General features: G+C 43.2%; 1 protein-coding gene across 8 annotated transcripts in view; it reads right to left on the bottom strand.

Annotated features, from left to right (window-relative positions):
• LOC140730502 (serine/threonine-protein kinase VRK1-like) overlaps positions 1 to 17,283 on the bottom strand; it is a 252,495-nt gene that overhangs the window by 24,413 nt on the left and 210,799 nt on the right. For all 8 annotated transcript variants that reach the window (XM_073051035.1, XM_073051039.1, XM_073051040.1 and 5 more), the window contains 2 exons: positions 7,634 to 7,754; positions 6,272 to 6,330 (listed from right to left, as the gene is read on the bottom strand). In XM_073051035.1, the coding sequence (XP_072907136.1) occupies positions 6,272 to 6,330; positions 7,634 to 7,754 (180 nt within the window). The remainder of the gene's footprint in view (positions 1 to 6,271; positions 6,331 to 7,633; positions 7,755 to 17,283) is intronic.

Genomic DNA, 17,283 nt, shown 5'->3' with positions numbered 1-17,283 from the left:
GAAGCACACTTTCCAGTAACCTTTAAGCTATGAAGTTACCGTCACCTCAGAAACTGATCATACCACCCATGACTACCTTTAAATTCTACTTTTGCAACACTTTCATCATCATCCAGTGCTTTCTGTTTCAGCTTATTAAAAAGACTGACTGATTTCTCCTTAGGTATAACTTAACGGAACACCACGCTTTGTACACCCATCAATCCACTCAAGCAATAGACTTTCCATTTTATCCATTATTGGATGCCGACTAAAAGAGACCACTTTGCTACGAGCAGAACCAACAGTAACATCGATAGCTTTCAAGCTTCTTTCTCTCAGAATGTAAATAGTGCGAATGGTGGACACAGGCAAGTTCAACGTGCGGACAATGTCCTTACTTCGTTGACCACGATCAAAACGCTTAATTACATCCCGTTTATGCTAAGCCTAACACCCTTACAAGCTCTCTTAGGCTTTTCCGATACCGTAGAACTCATCTTGCTAATGGATGCACAAAATAAATCGAGATAAAGCGCAGATGCTCACAGGCACGTGTTTAAGCAATGGCGGCTAAAATGCAGTTCCGGGGGAGGAGCTTGGCTGCTCGGGGCGCGTGCTATTTTCATAAAAGCTAAAACACTCTTTCGGCTAGCGAAACAGATAACTGATGTAGGTCTTTCCTTACAGCGAGCTGTCGTAAAGCGAACGTTTGGAAAACGGGGGGGGGGGGGCACCTACTTGCCTTTATTAATCGAGGCATTTGAGTTCAATAATCAGGAAGTTATGATGCAGCTTTGAACCTCTGAATTGTAGAGCTTTATTAAACTCTAGTTAGGTTGCATCTACAGCAGTGCGTAAAGTTCTGGTCACTCCATTATAGGATGGATGTCGAGGCTTTGCACAAGAGGCTTACCAGGACACTGCCTGGATTACAGGGCATGTGCTATAATGAGAGTTTGGACAAACTGGGTTGCTTTCTCTGATGTGGCGAAGGCTGAGGGGAGACCTGATAAAGGTTTATAAGATAACGAGAGTATAGACAGACATACAGTATCGTTTATCCCCAGGGTTAAGATGTTTAATACCAGAGGGCGTGCATTTAGAGTGAGAGAGGGTAATTTTTAAAAGAGATGTTGGAGACAGGTTGTTTTACACAGAGAGTGGTGCATGCCTGGAATGTGTTGCCTGGTCTGGTGGTACAGGCAGATACGTTTGGGATTTTTGAAGAGTCAGATAGGCAGATGAACTCAAGGATTGTGGAGGGATCTGGGTATTGTGTAGGCATAGGGGATTCGTTTAGTTTACCATTTGATTACTAATTCATTTGGTTCAGCACAACACTGAGGCTCAAAGGGCCTGTTCCTGCACTGCACTCTTCTCTGTTCTTATTTGGAAAATACGTCCATAAAAGCTGATCCAACAACCTCAACAAACATAACAAATTCAAATAATGGAAAACCATTTCAACCTCAGCACTGTGCCCTCAAATCAACTTCACAAAGCAAAGCCTACACTTGACTCCAGAGAGAAATGAGATGAATTATTACTTGAGGGATATTAGGTAAGCACTGATAGAGAAGAATATGCTCACGTGGCGGGTGGGGGGGGGGCAGTGAGGGGAAAGAGGCTTGAAAGCAGCAAAGTGTTGGTACTGAAGTGTTGGTTATCAAGCAGGAGCACATGATTTAGGGCATGGGATCTTGGAAGTTGGCCATAACCCAAGATGGATTTCCCACCTGAAGGATTATTGGAGAGTTAACCAAAGAGTTGACCTACAAGTTTCCACTTTACTCAATTAGACCTAAAAGGTCACATCCACCTGGAAGATGTGACTAGGGGCTCATACTCTTCCAGAGCTATAATCAACATGCAAAAAAACTGAAATCTTAAAAAAAAAAAATCACTTGACTGTGAGTATTCCGAAAATTAAACAGAAAACCACTGTTTTACTAAGTTTCTGCTGCTAACAGCTTGGCACTCATTTATTATGGCTTTGTTTTAGGTATCTGCGAACCAATCTTTGTAACTCTTCCAACTTTCTTGTTGGCTCAATGAGAGCAAAACTGGATAGTATTGGAGAATGTGCAGTGGAATTGCCCTTTGACCTGGTTCAGGCAGGTGGTAAATTCATGCTGCCTACTCAATGTCAGCAGTGCGAACTGCACAGTCGTTAACACCTCTCCCTGGGCCCTACTTTCTGTGCATGGCTAGGACTGGTTCAGGCTGATAGGCTCCAATTAAATGCATTATGAGGTGAACCTGGAGCTTTGTGGCAGTAAGAGGCATGCCAAGACCTAGGCAGTTTGCCACATGAGATGCAGATCACTGGCAACTGGTGGAGAGCAGGAGAGAGGTTCTCTCCCCACAGGAATTCCTGGAGTCATTCAACAAAGCTGAGTGGAAAAAGCTAGCTGTTGATGTCAATACCAGGAGTGGAGTGCTACGAAATTGGATATAGCAAAGCAAGAAGCTCAATTACCACACAAGATGAGTCAAGGTCAATGAATGCATCATCTAACTCCCACTGTTCACCCACCCACAACATTTATGTCATTCAGGACGTTACCTTCATAATGACCCTAGAAGGTGAACACACCAATCACTAATTTGAACTTCACAGGAACACCACAGCTTCCACACTGCCAACAATTCAATAAAGACACAGGAGATGTGCTGGAATCTGCAGCAACACACAGTCTGCTGGGAGAACTCAATGGGTTGAGCAGCATTGATGGGGTTTCAGCCTGAAATGCTGACTATTTTTTTCCCACTCCCAGCAAGTTCTGCCAGCTATTCAACTATGAAAAATACCCCCGAGACACCATACAATGTTTCTCATGCATAAAAAGATGAAGTATAATCAGGACAAACATTCTCAAGATGAGAGGGCAGAACATGATGGCATTATCATTCTCAACATTGGAAGAGAGCAACAACTGGACATAGCTAAAAAATATTTCAAAGCTATCAAGAATGATGCTCCATTCTTAATTAAATCTCTAGGACACATTCCGTCTCTGCTCATTCCATCATTGCTGCTAATCAGTAGTTCCGGGCAATAACATTCTTTTTCTCCTGCCCTCCCATCACTCAACTCTTCTCCAAAAGACGTCCAGCTTGGACAGGCAGCAGTTCAACAAGACAGCAATAGTGAAGGTGCACTCATGGGCCATCCGACACCGATGGTCACTGGCACGAACACTTCGCTGCACATTCTGTACCATGCAGTTCAGGGGTAGGATCTACACTTGCTGAGTCTTCAGGTTCAATAGGGCTGAGGTGACAGACGTTCACAATCCAAGCTTGCTGGCTAATGATTTTGTCAGCTCTCATAGACACATGGGAGCAGAAGTGGTGTACAGCACCACTCGAGTACTAGACGCAAAGCCTGGTGCACATCCTTTCTGCGATGGAGGTTGCTGACAGCATCCAATGGACAATGCCATAGTTTCCACAGCAACACAGCAGATACCACTCACTATACATAGATGTTGCAGCAAGTATTGTGTTCGCTTGCTGCACGTAGCCGTGTTCAGTGTGGCTTTGAGGGTGTTGTCAGTTCCCTTACAGATATTTGGGATTGCTGAGGTGTGTGGCAGTGGCAGTGGACTTCATTAGAATCTGCCCCTTTTTAGGAGAGATCTTAAGTGGATACCTCTACCTGAAAATATTTTAGGATAAGGAAATTACTGAACAAACTCAGTAATTATCATAACTGTTAAGAATAACAGCAAGGGAAAGACTAGTAAACCTCTCCCTATTCTCCACAGATCACACCCTATGAGTTAGAGCAGAGCGTTCATTATCCTCAAACCAGAAGTTTTGGGATGTAAAATTTTGCATGCTTGGCCATTTTTCTCTAACTAAAGGTCTACAGGTCACAAAAAATGGAACGGACATCGACCATTAAATCATAATCCAGCTGATCACATATTAATCTGGTGAAAGTCAGGATTAGCACAACGATCCCGTGACCACAGGACAGGAACATAGCCTCACTGCTGTTAATAAACCATCAGTCTGATTGGTGTTCTCAGCTGTTCTAGTGGAGGCCGATTTACACACCCACCCAACTCCTCAAACCTAGTCACATCTTTTGGGTACAAGTTAGGAGCATGACAGAATCTCAAATTCAAGTCCAATTATTGTCGAGAAGCTCAACCCAATCCAGGGTAATCCAGCCCACTGTTATGGTTGCTGGTCAGAACGCTAACCTTCTACTATTTTCTGCAGAAACTATTTGCTGGCCTTACTATCCCAGAAAGGAGTAAGAAAGACAAGTGACAGTAGAGTGTACCACCAGCTTGCGGGCACTGCAAACTTCCATCTGATGTCAGAAAGAAGCTCAAGTGCACTGCCTTACAAAAGGTTCAGTGCAGTATCAAATGTGCTGGTAGCTCTCCAAATCCTTATCTCTGTGAATACCAAAGAGCCATTGGCATTGACAGGAATTAGTGTTGGAAACCTTCACTGTCATGCTCCCTTTGCAAGAAACAGGCTTCCTGCACATTGTCCCAGCTTTGGGAGGTGTCTGTTTTATGCAAATATGGAAGGCGCTGTTCCTGCAGGGACATGGTGAAAACAGTCAGGCAGTTCAGTCATTGGTGATTTTCATGCAAATCCATTACGGAAAAGGCCATTACAGTTTGGGTAGCACTCGAAACCCTGTACTAGTCTACTTCAAAATTCAAAAAAATCTGGATTCGAAACTTGAGGAATGGGTGCTCCATTATTTGCTTTCTTTGAATCTGGGGGTAGAGTGCAGGCTAAGTAAAATAATGTTAAAACTCTTTTCACTTCATAAAAATAAAGCTGCACTAGCTTGCACAGGATAAAGTGAGGACAATCAGAACAAAAAATGCAATTTAGGAGCAGGAAAAAAGAGCAGGTGTCATGTTTTGCCTTAATGAGGGGTAAGAAAAAAAATAAAAGAACGTCTGTCAGCGTTGGTATATATGAACAAGTTAGAACATTCTCTATGATCAAATTCATTTGGCAGTGAAAAATGAAGAATACAGAAAGTGCAATTTAATTAAAGTTTTCTAGTGTTCTTCTAAAGCTGGCACACATCAAAAACGATGAAACCAATGAAAGCAACAGTAGCTCAGCCAATGTGAAAGCTTTATTGATCCCGAGTAACCTTGCTAAGGTTAATCAGGGTCAGTCTATTATTTGTCATTTATTCAATTGTATAAAACTATGCTCCGGGAAAGAGTTCTAGGTAAAAGTTCCTTTGCTATCAAGGTCTCATCACTAGCTCCGTGGTTCAACACTCAATCTGAACCAAAAGATTATTCTTTCAAACCCCACTCCAGCTAGTGGAGCACATAATTCAGAATGACATCCCAGCATAACACGGGGGGAGGGAGGAGGATTAATTAATAATCAGTTAACTCCGTCAACAGCTGGATCACCTCAGCATTATCCCTATCAGTGAGCAACATATGGTCAAAATCAAAAACAGCACTTTTTAAATAAGTCAATTTTTTTTATTCTCTGGAACAGGCTGCTCTGAATATTAGATTGCATGTGTGTAGAATGATAGAAAATGGATTCTCCCGCAAGATTTGCACAGTGATAATTTTTGATCTTAGTCTGCCTTTTGGGAAGAACCACTTCCTCTACATGAAAGAACAGAATGTTAAGTATTAGTTGACAAGGGGTTAGTGTTTATGACCCAAGGTGCTTAAGGAAGGTCAGATTGTTTATCTGTCTGGCATTGATGTCCTCTTCACTACAAGCATTTGACATATGAGGAGACTAAATATATTTAAAAGAAGAAATTTTTAATTCGTGCAAATGTTTTAATTCTCGATTCCTGATTTAACTCTTGTGATTGGCTTTTTCTTGATTAATATTAGGGTTTATGTGCAGAGAACTCTTTGTCAGGCAAATGCTAAGGTTCAGTGCCAATAACATTGCTTAAAATCTACAGCTAACTTGCGATGAATGGGAAATAATATTGCTTATTCTCTGCAGCCATCCCAGTTAATTAAGTCATTCTTTTCACCTAAAATCCATTTAGCATGTTTATTTTAAAAAATGAATCAATAATGTTGCATTTGAAATGCTAATTGTGCCACTTGCTGCACAAATAGATAATATATCTGATAATAGGTTATAAACAAAAGATACTGGGGATCCTTTTGCCTAATGAGCAAAAGATGAAGCAGTCACTTCACGAGCTGCTTGAAAACTGACTATTGTCCCGACTGGGAAAGACTGTTGCAGGCCGGTATTTCACGATGCCTAGAAAGTACACCGGTATAATTGTACATAACACTCTTACTACTATCGTATCCAGGGGGAAAGCACTGATGGACTGAAGTAGGGAGATTTTCCATGAATCTGAAAAAGAATTAAAACATCTTAATAAGTTAAAAAATTCTTTCTGATAACAAAAAAATGCCAGCACCAAACCCAGCATGATGAGAAAAAGTGCCCAAGCTAAAGTCTGAATTTTAGCGTTTTCGTCATTTTGTCATACTTACTAAAGATAGAAGCATTGAAACATTTAAACTCACAAAATATTGTACTCTTGTTACTTGGTGTTTTAAATGCTTAACCAAATAATTATCTACTTTGCAAGTACAATTTACATTACCAACATAAGATTTTATGCATCACATTCTATATATTGTAGATACTTTAAGCTGCTGTGAATTTGTTAAACTTGGACAAAATTATTCTTGCACATGCACTCATTTTAACACTGCAATGCATTTTTAACATTGCTGATTACTGCTAAATTTGACTTCCCATCCAAGGATGACCGAGTTACTGAAAGATCTTTGCACTTCCTTCTTTCAAAATAATTATTTTAGTCCCTCCCCATCAATCACACCTCCAACATGCCTTCCTTTTCTTAATTCAATACTGGACTTTTTCATCATGGCTAGCTTTAGATGTTCCCAATTCAGCAGACTAATGCATTGATTTCTTTCTCAGTTGTCTTCTTGCATATTTTTTGCCAGCAATGCTTAAAATTGATTAGTTTTATTTGTCCCATATACATCGAAACATTTGTGCCAGTGTCTGATATTCTTTGCTACTACCATATTTCACTTCAGGATCCAGCTACTATTAATTAACTTTCAAATATGTATTTCTGATAATTTAACATATTTTCAATCAGTTCTTAACTTTCAAACTACATTTCCACAAACCAAAGCAGAAGCTTGGTAAAATTTCTGAATATAAATACTCATATCTATTGCTACAAACTCAATCGTTATTTATCCCTTAAATAAAACTTCTCTATAGTTATGTACATTTGAATACAAAAACAGTGAATCCACTTATATAGAGAATTTTAATTAGTATTTACCAATTCATAGCGCTAAATGACATAACAAATATAAATAACTAAGAATTTCTCAGATGGTTCCAGCAAGAATATGTAAGGACTTTGAAATGACTAAACATGAGAAAATCTGCAGATGCTAGAAATCCAAAGCAACACACACAAAATGCTGGAGGAACTCACTTTGTTCAGGAGGAGAATTTAAGATTATTTTTATGAATGAAAAGAATACATGGACATGGGGGGGAGCAGGGCTGAAATGTGATACTGTAGAGGAATTGGTGTATTTGAAGACTCCCCCCCACCAAACTAGCTGCAATAAACCATGAAACGGAAGAAAATTCATACTTGACTTTGGCGTGTTGAACTGCTACAGGGTCCTTCAAGTCCTGCTCCCAAGGCAGCTTCCCACACAGCCACTGTAGCAAGCAGTAGCCAAGGATTTCCAGGTCACTTCGTCTGGATGGAGCTGCAAGAACGTGATTGAGGAAGAGAAATTAAGAATGAAGGATTAAAAATCACTTGAGGAAAATATAGAGAAACCTTTCATTTAACTGTTGTTGATGAAATGTGTAAAACCCATGCAGACCAGTGTCTTGTTTGTTCAGCTGCACTGGAGTTGGAACGCCCACAATGTTGGCCTTGGTTCACAGACAGGCTGTGACTCATGTAATAAAAGCAGGGGTCCATTTCCCTACCTCCCCCAACCTCATCCTTCCTCAGTCTGGCCTGTCACATGAACTTGATCCCTGTGGCCTCTGACATGATCCAGACAGCTCATAATCCAGCAGCAACACTTTCTTAAAGAGCCAGCAGTAAAACAAAGAAATAAATGTCTGCCTTTAAATTGCTAACACATGTTCCAGGAAGTCCACAGGGTCTGAATCACCCATTCGGAGACCCCGCGCACAGACTAAACACCGATGGCCTTTTCCTTACTTGCACAAGTACCAAGTTTGAGGAAAAGGCAAAACTGCCATCTAGTGTAGAGCAGGAACAGCAAACCCAGCACACACGTTGTTGCGTTCAGTTCCACTGCAGTCTTCTGAAATGAATCGCGAACAAGTCGCTGAAAACCATTATTCGCAGGGTGAATCAAAAATGCCAAGACTTGTAAGGGGCCAGTTTTAAATTATATAACTTTACTCTAAGTGCTGATCTACAAAACAGACAAAAGCAGGCTGCAACAATCTAAAATTATTATTGATTGAAATGATCGGACATAAACACAGTGGTAAAAGGACACAGTAGTAGTTTCCACTATCATAAACATATTGTTTTTATTCCATTTCAGCATATTTCATGTGCTTTGAATTGATTAAATTTGTGGAGTTATAATCCATTTTATTCCTACCCTTTAACTTTAAATCACTGTTGTTCAGCTGAACTACCTAAAGACACATTTGCGGAAAAACTAAGCTAAATTTTCCACAAAATTGAACATACTTCAGTTGTCTTAAGTAATCGATAAGACTTCATTATCGAATCTCTGTTTTGGAATGGCTAATGGCATTTATTTAAATGTTTTTCTCACTGAAACATTCTCACCCAAATGCTCGCCTCAAGAATGATACCACATATCAATCGGCTCTAGAAATTACCTGACTACTGGGAAAAAATACCAACTTGACTTCTTCTAACACCCGCATCATTAATCCTCAATCAGGTCTATTATCCAGACATATTAATTCAGCAGTGTCGATTAGGTTGAGTGCATTGTTTTTAAGGTGTTCAGCTGTGACTTTGTGGTAAAGACAAAAGACTGTGCATTACATTTTGAGTTCAGAGATGTGGGCACGTAAGGCAGGAGCATAATTTGTGACAGGGACTACAGGTGATGGCTTTCATCTTTCCATTATTTATTCCAAGGAAAACTTCGCTCATCGGATACCTGATGCCAGACAAGCAGTGATGCACCATCAATAACTCACGCCGAGACTTAGGAAGTGAGATTATCGGCTTTTATTGACTGAAGGACAACACTACATCCTGGGGAAAATGAGGGAGAGCAGCAGGCCACAGTCGCCTTTATACAGGGGTCTGTGGGAGGAGCCACAGGGGTAGTCAGCAGGGTCTTGGGAGGAGCCACAGGAGCAGTCAGACAGGTATATCTAGTTCACCACATTCACCCCCCCTTTGTTTAAAAAAAATTCCCAAGCATATTTACAGGTTAAGTCGATCAGGTGGTCGAATCGTTCGCTGCGATCTACGTAGCTCCGGCTGCAATTGCACAGGAGCCGGAGGTGATGACGGCACAGGTGCCGGAGGTGGTGTGTGCTCCGAAGGCGGAGAGTGGGTTAATTCTGTCCCAACAGGAGGTGTCAGGGACCCCTCGCGTGTGAGCGAGGGCCCTGGAACAGACGCATACGGAGTCTGTGTGGGGCACGGGGCGTGCGGAGTCACCTCGGGTACAGGGTGCATAGTTACCGTGGAGTGCTCGGGGTAGTGGTCTGCTGCTCCGGCGGGCGCCAGGTCGCGGACAACACTACATCCTGGGGAAAATGAGCCTTGAAGGGTACGAGAAAAAAACGCCACTGGCCTGCCTTCTTGATTGAGGGTAGCAGCCAGCGCGACGTCAGAGGCGTCACTCTCTACTTGGAAGGGAATGGTCTCGTCTACCGCATGCATCGTTGCTTTGGCAATGTCCCCTTTAATGCAGCTGAAGGCCGCTCGGGCCTCGGCAGAGAGGGGAAAGGTGGTAGACTTGACCAGGGGGCGGGCCTTGTCTGCGTAATGGGGAACCCATTGGGCGTAATAGGAAAAAAACCCCAGGCACCGCCGGAGGGCCTTGAGAGTAGTGGGAAGAGGGAGTTCTAACAGGGGGCGCATACGGTCGGGGTCAGGGCCAATGACCCCGTTCTCCACGACATACCCAAGGATAGCGAGCCGTGTGGTTCTGAACACACACTTGTCCTTGTTATAAGTGAGGTTCAAAGCATCGGCCACCTGGAAAAAACGCTGGAGGTTGGCGTCATGGTCCGACCAGTCGCGACCACAGATGGTGATGTTATCTAGATAGGGAAATGTGGCCGTCAGTTTGTACTGGTCCACCATCCGGTCCATCTCCCTCTGGAAGACTGAGACCCCATTTGTGACACCAAATGGGACGCGCAGAAAGTGATAGAGCCTGCCACCCGCCTCGAAGGCGGTGTAGGGGCGGTCCTCTGGGCGGATGGGGAGCTGGTGATAAGTGGATTTCAGATCAATTGTCGAGTACACCTTGTACTGAGCTATCTGGTTGACCATATCCGCGATGCGGGGTAGGGGGTACGCGTCAAGCTGCGTGAATCTATTGATGGTCTGGCTGTAGTCCACAACCATCCTATTTTTCTGCCCAGTCCGAACAACGACCACCTGGGACCGCCATGGGCTTGTGCTTGGCTCAATGATCCCCTCCCTGAGCAGCCGCTGCACCTCTGAATGAATAAAGGCCCTGTCCCCCGCACTGTACCTCCTACTTTTAGTTGCCACAGGTTTACAGTCGGGGGTCAGGTTGGTGAACAGCGATGGGGGAGGGATCTTGAGGGTGGAGAGGTTGCAAATAGTGTCAGCAGCACAGCTATCGGCATGGTGCTGGGCGGGATGTGGGGTTCGGGGTGTATGTGCGTGTGGTAACGGAGTATATGGCGAAGTCCCACCAAACTGAGGATTCCTGACAGTGAGTGGTGGGAGGGGCCCGTCATATGCCATAGTCACACTTTTGAGATGGCTCTGGAAGTCCAGCCCCAATAGCACAGGTGCGCACAGTCGAGGCATGACCAGGAACGCAAAGTTCCGATATTCTGTGCCCTGCACCACCAATGTCGCTACACAACCCACCCGGATGTCTGTGGAATGCGACCCTGAAGCCAAGGTGATCTTCTGACGGACCGGCCGTGTCACGAGTCCGCAGCGTTTCACTGTGGCCGGGTCAATAAAACTCTCAGTGCTGCCCGTGTCAAACAGGCAGCGAGTCCTGTGCCCCTCCACCAGGATGTCCATCATCGACCTTGCGAGCTGGTGCGGAGCGCTTTGATCGAGGGTCACGGAAGCCAGCGTTGAACTGGGCGTGTCGAGGGCGGGGCCTGGTGACGCCGGCAAAGATGGCCGCTCACATCCGGGCATGCAAGATGGCGAGGCGGGGGCGGGGCCTGGTGACGCCGGCAAAGATGGCCGCTCACATCCGGGCATGCAAGAGGGCGGCTCCCAGGTCGCACACGGGTAGGTAGGGGCGGGGCCAGGTGACGCCGGCAAAGATGGTTGTCCACATCCGGTCATGCAAAATGGCGGCCCCCAGGTCTCAGACGCGGCGCTGCTCGACCCCGGGCGCGGTTTAGATTTACAGACCTTGGCGAAATGGCCCTTCTTCCCACAGCGGGAACAAGTCGCTTCGCGCGCCGGACAGAGTTCTCGTGCATGTTTCCGAAGCCCACAAAAGTAACAGAGTCTCATACCTGGCGAATTCGTGGGGTTTGAGATACCGCGACTGGCTGCGGCGTTGGCGAATTCGCTCGGAACCGGGGAATGGCTCGGTTGGACTTCTTCGGCGTACCGTTGCGCAGCCTCTATCGAACTGGCCGTCTCTATCGCAGAGCGTAAGGTAAGATCAGCTTTTTCCAGCAGCCGCTGGCGGATACACACTGACCGAACCCCAGTCACAAAAGCGTCTCGGACCAAGAGTTCCTTATGCTGTTCCGCTGAGAGCGCTTTGCAGCCACAGTCTCGCGCGAGTATCTGTAGTTCGCTGAGGAATTCAGCAGTCGACTCCGTAGGCCGCTGTTTTCGCGTGGCCAAGCGGTGCCGTGCATAAACTGGATTTACTGGCCGCAGGTACTGTCTTTGGAGGGCGGCAAGCGCCTCCTCGTAGGTGGATATGTCCCTGATGAACGAATAAACTTTTGGGGCGACCCTCGAGAAGAGAAGTTTGTGCCGAACAGCCGAATCGGTGGCACGAACCTCCTCTAAGTACGATTGGAAGCACACCAGCCAGTGTTCAAAGGCAAGAGCTGCTCCCGGGTCTCGGGGGTCCAAGTCTAGGCGTTCTGGGCGTAAAGCGGTTTCCATGTTGTAACTTTCAGTCAATAAAATTGATGCACCATCAATAACTCACGCCGAGACTTAGGAAGTGAGATTATCGGCTTTTATTGACTGAAGGACAACACTACATCCTGGGGAAAATGAGGGAGAGCAGCAGGCCACAGTCGCCTTTATACAGGGGTCTGTGGGAGGAGCCACAGGGGTAGTCAGCAGGGTCTTGGGAGGAGCCACAGGAGCAGTCAGACAGGTATATCTAGTTCACCACAAACAGTCTGATAAGTAAGAAAAATACGAGGTGTCAGAAGGTGCGGCTGAGCTGGGCGTTCAAGCAGATTTAGAAAACACAGAACCAACGTGAACAAAGATCACACTGCTTTAATCCCATTTAGGAATTTGATATGCATAGCTCTCAGAATTCTAATTAGTTCCCAGATTGGCAGACTTCCACAAGAGCACTGCACATTTATAAAAATGTCCATGATTGTAGTATGAATCTATATTCCTCCACAAAGTGTCAGCATGTGGAAGTTCTACCAGTTGATGCATAACAAGTTAGTCTTGCAGGTATTTTGGGGTGCATGCATTGCATTCACATAAAAAAAGGACAGTTTTTCACTTCACCATGCAGCCCAGAAGAATCAAACTGTGTACTACCAATAACTCAATATATAACCACAGCTGCTGGACCAGAGTTCTAGAGCAAAGCTACACATTCCGCTATTCACAATAATAGAGCTTCAGTGGTGTCATGCAAACAGACAATTCTTTAAAAAACATTTAATGTTGCAATAAAGTGCAATATTTTGGTATCTCCAGAGAAATTAGATATTGACTACATGCCTCAGTGACTAGAAATACTGCTGCAAAGCAGCCTGTGCATTAATCTAGACACTACCATTTCAGTGACACTAACAATGGCAAAAAGTTCAAACATAACTCGGATACAGTAATAATTCGCAGTAATTATCAAAAGCTGACAGTGCAGGATTTTAATTAATAAAGTTATTCATTGTGCTCTCTAGTAATTTGCTTGTAATATTGACAACAATAAAGTAGTTTGCTCTGTGATAGATCAAGCAGAACAAGCTTGACCTCTGCTTTGCTTCAAATGATATGTGAGAATAATGGGCAACACTATAATTAGTCTGTCTGTGTAATGGGTGTTCTGTATTAGAGCAGTATGACACAAGCATTCATGTTTACTCCGCACTTAAAGTGACCATAAAGAGTCTATCAGTTGAGCAGATGGCAGTCCAACCCGCCTTAGATCATTGTGTGTGTTAACTGTAAAGAATGGGAATAAAAGAAGCACCAAGAAACTTACATAGTTTTATAAAGCTACATTACTGTTTTAACAACTTGCTATTTGGGACATCCTGCAAAAGGTAATGCAGAGGGGCAAAAGCTTTTCAGTTCAAAACAGTTGCTTAAAAGTAAACAACATTTCACTAACAACAAATTAATTAAAATATACTAATACAGTTAAAGTAACAAAATGAAGCATTTACAAAAGCTCATTTTCCTTAAAGGTTTTCTTTCCTCCTCATATCTTGCGAGTTGCAGAATTCTTTCTGAGGGGGATCAACCCTGCCATACAGTAAGCTAGTTGCTACTGTGTCTTGTCACTAAAAACTTCCACACTTGTTGCTTTGCAATAGTAATACTACATTTCAATTAATCATAATTTGAGCCAAATGTCTTTGTCTCGTTATGAGGAGAGCCACTTGGTAAAGAATACCCCTTCCTCCTGACTCATCCCAGGGACTTTAGATGGTCTGTCCAGTTGAGTCAGTAGTTATTGGCAGCACCAGGGTATTCATTGCAGGTTCTCAACGATGCTTAAGGTACTGAATGCAGTTAATTCTTCTCTTGCTAACTCTCGTCAGTGTTCCAACAATGTATTTTCAAATCCCAGCCTCAGGACATTTGTTAACAACATGGAATCTATTCATGTTTCAACACCTGCCATTTTGCTTCTGTGATGAAAATAGTACAATATTGCCCTTGGATTTGGAACTGCCTGGACCCTGTCTAGCACAATGCACACACAGGTCAGAATTAACTCCCCCGCACACAATAGCTTTCAGGCAATGCTTCACAAAACAGCTATCAGTTCACCCAGAACAATGATGAGGAAACCGTTCCGCCTGAGCTAAACCTTTCCACATCTCCCCAAACAAAGATGCAGGTAAGTATCTGCGAGACAGCCTGCTTCCTTCCGTTCATGGCTGAGTCTCTTTTCTTGTCCCTTTTTCAAAGACCAATGCTGCAAAGCCATCCAATGTGCACTGCAAGACGACTAGCACTACCATAGAATGTCCAGCTTCCTTAAGGCCACATGATCCCGTTTCAACATGCACTTCGTCAGCCAGCCACATGCATTGACAAATTTTATTCCGATGCAATTGCATGAATTTTAGCACAGAAGCTACTGATGTCTATTGACATGACTCCAATTCAAAGCACCATTTAATAGCTACGAGTGACTAGACCCTCAGCCGTCACCCTCCATATTAATAACCTCAACTAGTTAGGTAACTAATTTGCATTAAGTGACTGCAATGACAGAAACAGCTAAGCAACATAACAGATTTAAGTTTTCATCTAGTTAAAAAGAATCAAAAATACAGAACTTTTGAAAGACAAAGCCCACCACTGAGTCCCAAGGGGAAGATACTGTAGTTGTGGGAAAGGAGGAAATGCTGGAAACTCTCAGCAGATCAGGCAGTATCTGAGCATTGTATTGCTATCTTTCTGTAATTTAAAATTGTATGAAAGCCAGGAGTTCCCTGGCACACCTGATGCAGAAAAAAAACACTCTGGCTTTGTATAAACCACTTGAATTACAGCAGAAACCTGGCTCATGATCCAAGGCCCAACAGGGATGTTCCGGCTGGTTTCGATTCAAACCAGGTCTCCGGGCAAAAGGTCAATGTCAGAAACACAGTAAAACTCAGTTCCAAAAGTAGAGGAAACTAAAAAAAATTGATGTTGATGTAAACATTTTTTCTCATTTCAGCATACTTCCCAGTTTTATTTTAATGTCCTCATTATTTCACTGTGCCTCACCACCGGTCTCAGATGGAAGGCACTGATATCTGAATGCTGCTCTGTGAGCTGAGAGGAGTGACTGCCAGCACACCCTTGGAGATGCAGCACTCAATTACTCCACGCTTCCTCGAGGATTAGAGCAAAATGTCGGCAGTGAAAAGAAGCTATTCTACATGTTGCTTGCAGCCTGAATTCAAACTTTACTTCCTATCCATAGAGAACAATGTCCCATCAATGTAGCAACTGTAAATGAACATTGAGTATTTTACATATTTGAATGAAAATCTGTTTTTCTTATTTATTAGCCCTATATAATATATAATATAGAGTGGAATGTTTCATTAATAGACATGACGTGACAAGATTGCTTTGATCACAAATTCTGGCATTCCACATACCAGTCCACATTCAGCTTTGCAGGCATCTTGCACGTAATCTCCATTCACAAGTAAGCCTGCTGAGAGGATAGGGTAAGGATAACATTACATTTTCTAGTGCACACTCTGAGGTTGCCAGAGAAGTAACCAATAAAAATGCAGAGAACCAATTTTTGTGTGTGGGGAGACACACAAAAAACACAAAAGGTGTAGGTTCAGCAGAATGGACAAAACCTGGTCAGCCCTATGAAGCAGAAATTTCTCCAAGTATTTATAAAATAACATGGTCCTATTTTACAATGGGTAAATTCATTCTTCATATGATATTTTATTGAGCAGGTGGGCAGCAGGGTAACATAGCGTTATTAATAGTGCCATCAACCTGGGTTCAATTCTGCTCTCTGTACGGAGTTTGTGCAATCTCCCTGTGACTATGTGAGTTTCCTCAGCTGCCCCAGTTTCTTCCACATTCCAAAGACGTGGGTAATTGGTCACAATGTTGTAAATAAGGGCCCATTGGGCTGGAAGGGCCAGTTATTGCGCTCTATCTCTAAATTAAATAAGAAGGTGGGGTTACAACAATCACTGAGAGAAGCAGCCGCTTCACAAACAAAAAGTTGCCTCCCTTTCCATTCATACCTAATGTTATATTAACATCGCACAAACAATTAAATCTAAATCAAGCATAACTGTGGCAGCCATGACAATTCAGACCATTGTACTGTGAAATGCTTACAGCTGGAATTACTTAAATGAAGCCAGACTTTGACAAAGAGTATTACTTCAAGAAAAAGATGGAAAATAAATCAAACATGGTTTGGAGCAAGTTTTACTACAAAGCATTTTTCATAAAACATATTAAATAGCCTTGTTTTGTTTTATTTTAGAAAAATGTCAATGATGGAGCCAATGGTCCTTTCCTAGTAAACTGGCTTCACAACCATTATTTTTCAGACACACAGCAGCATAGCAACATGAAGAAACTTTCCAATGTGTTCCTCCTGTGACTTTTTGTCTAACCTTTTCACAGTCATAATCCAACTGTATTACGGTTCTGTAGCATCATGGCTTCACAATTCCCTTTACGTTTAGGCATAACAAGCAAGGTTTTTATACTGAGAATGAAATGTACCAGGGCAGACAGAGAGAACAAACTTTCTTCAGGTGGATGAGGGGAAGGCTACAGACCAAGAGAACCAAATATAACATTAAAGTTAAGTCATCTGGCAGTAAAAAGGAAAAGACACAGGAAGTCCAAAACCTGCCCAAAATATTGTGGATACAGGGTCATCTGAAATGCTAAAGACTAAAATCAATTTTGCCCAGTATCATATCCAAATAATGGACTGAAACAAGGTAAATGGGACTGAGGTATTAATCAGTCGCGATTTGATTGAGTGTCATAACAACAAGATGGGCTGAATGGTCTATCTTTATTCAACTTTTAGTTGACTTGGACTAATAATGTCCATGGATAAAGCTCTGAATCCCAGGCAAAACCACGGATCTTCTCATAAGGGACACTGCATACACCCAGGTCTCCATTCTTTTGAG

This window comes from Hemitrygon akajei, chromosome 7, assembly GCF_048418815.1.
Source record: "Hemitrygon akajei chromosome 7, sHemAka1.3, whole genome shotgun sequence".
In the NCBI taxonomy this organism is placed as follows: domain Eukaryota; kingdom Metazoa; phylum Chordata; class Chondrichthyes; order Myliobatiformes; family Dasyatidae; genus Hemitrygon; species Hemitrygon akajei.
Note: the sequence above shows the minus strand (reverse complement) of the source record. Positions and strands in the feature narration are given on the sequence as shown.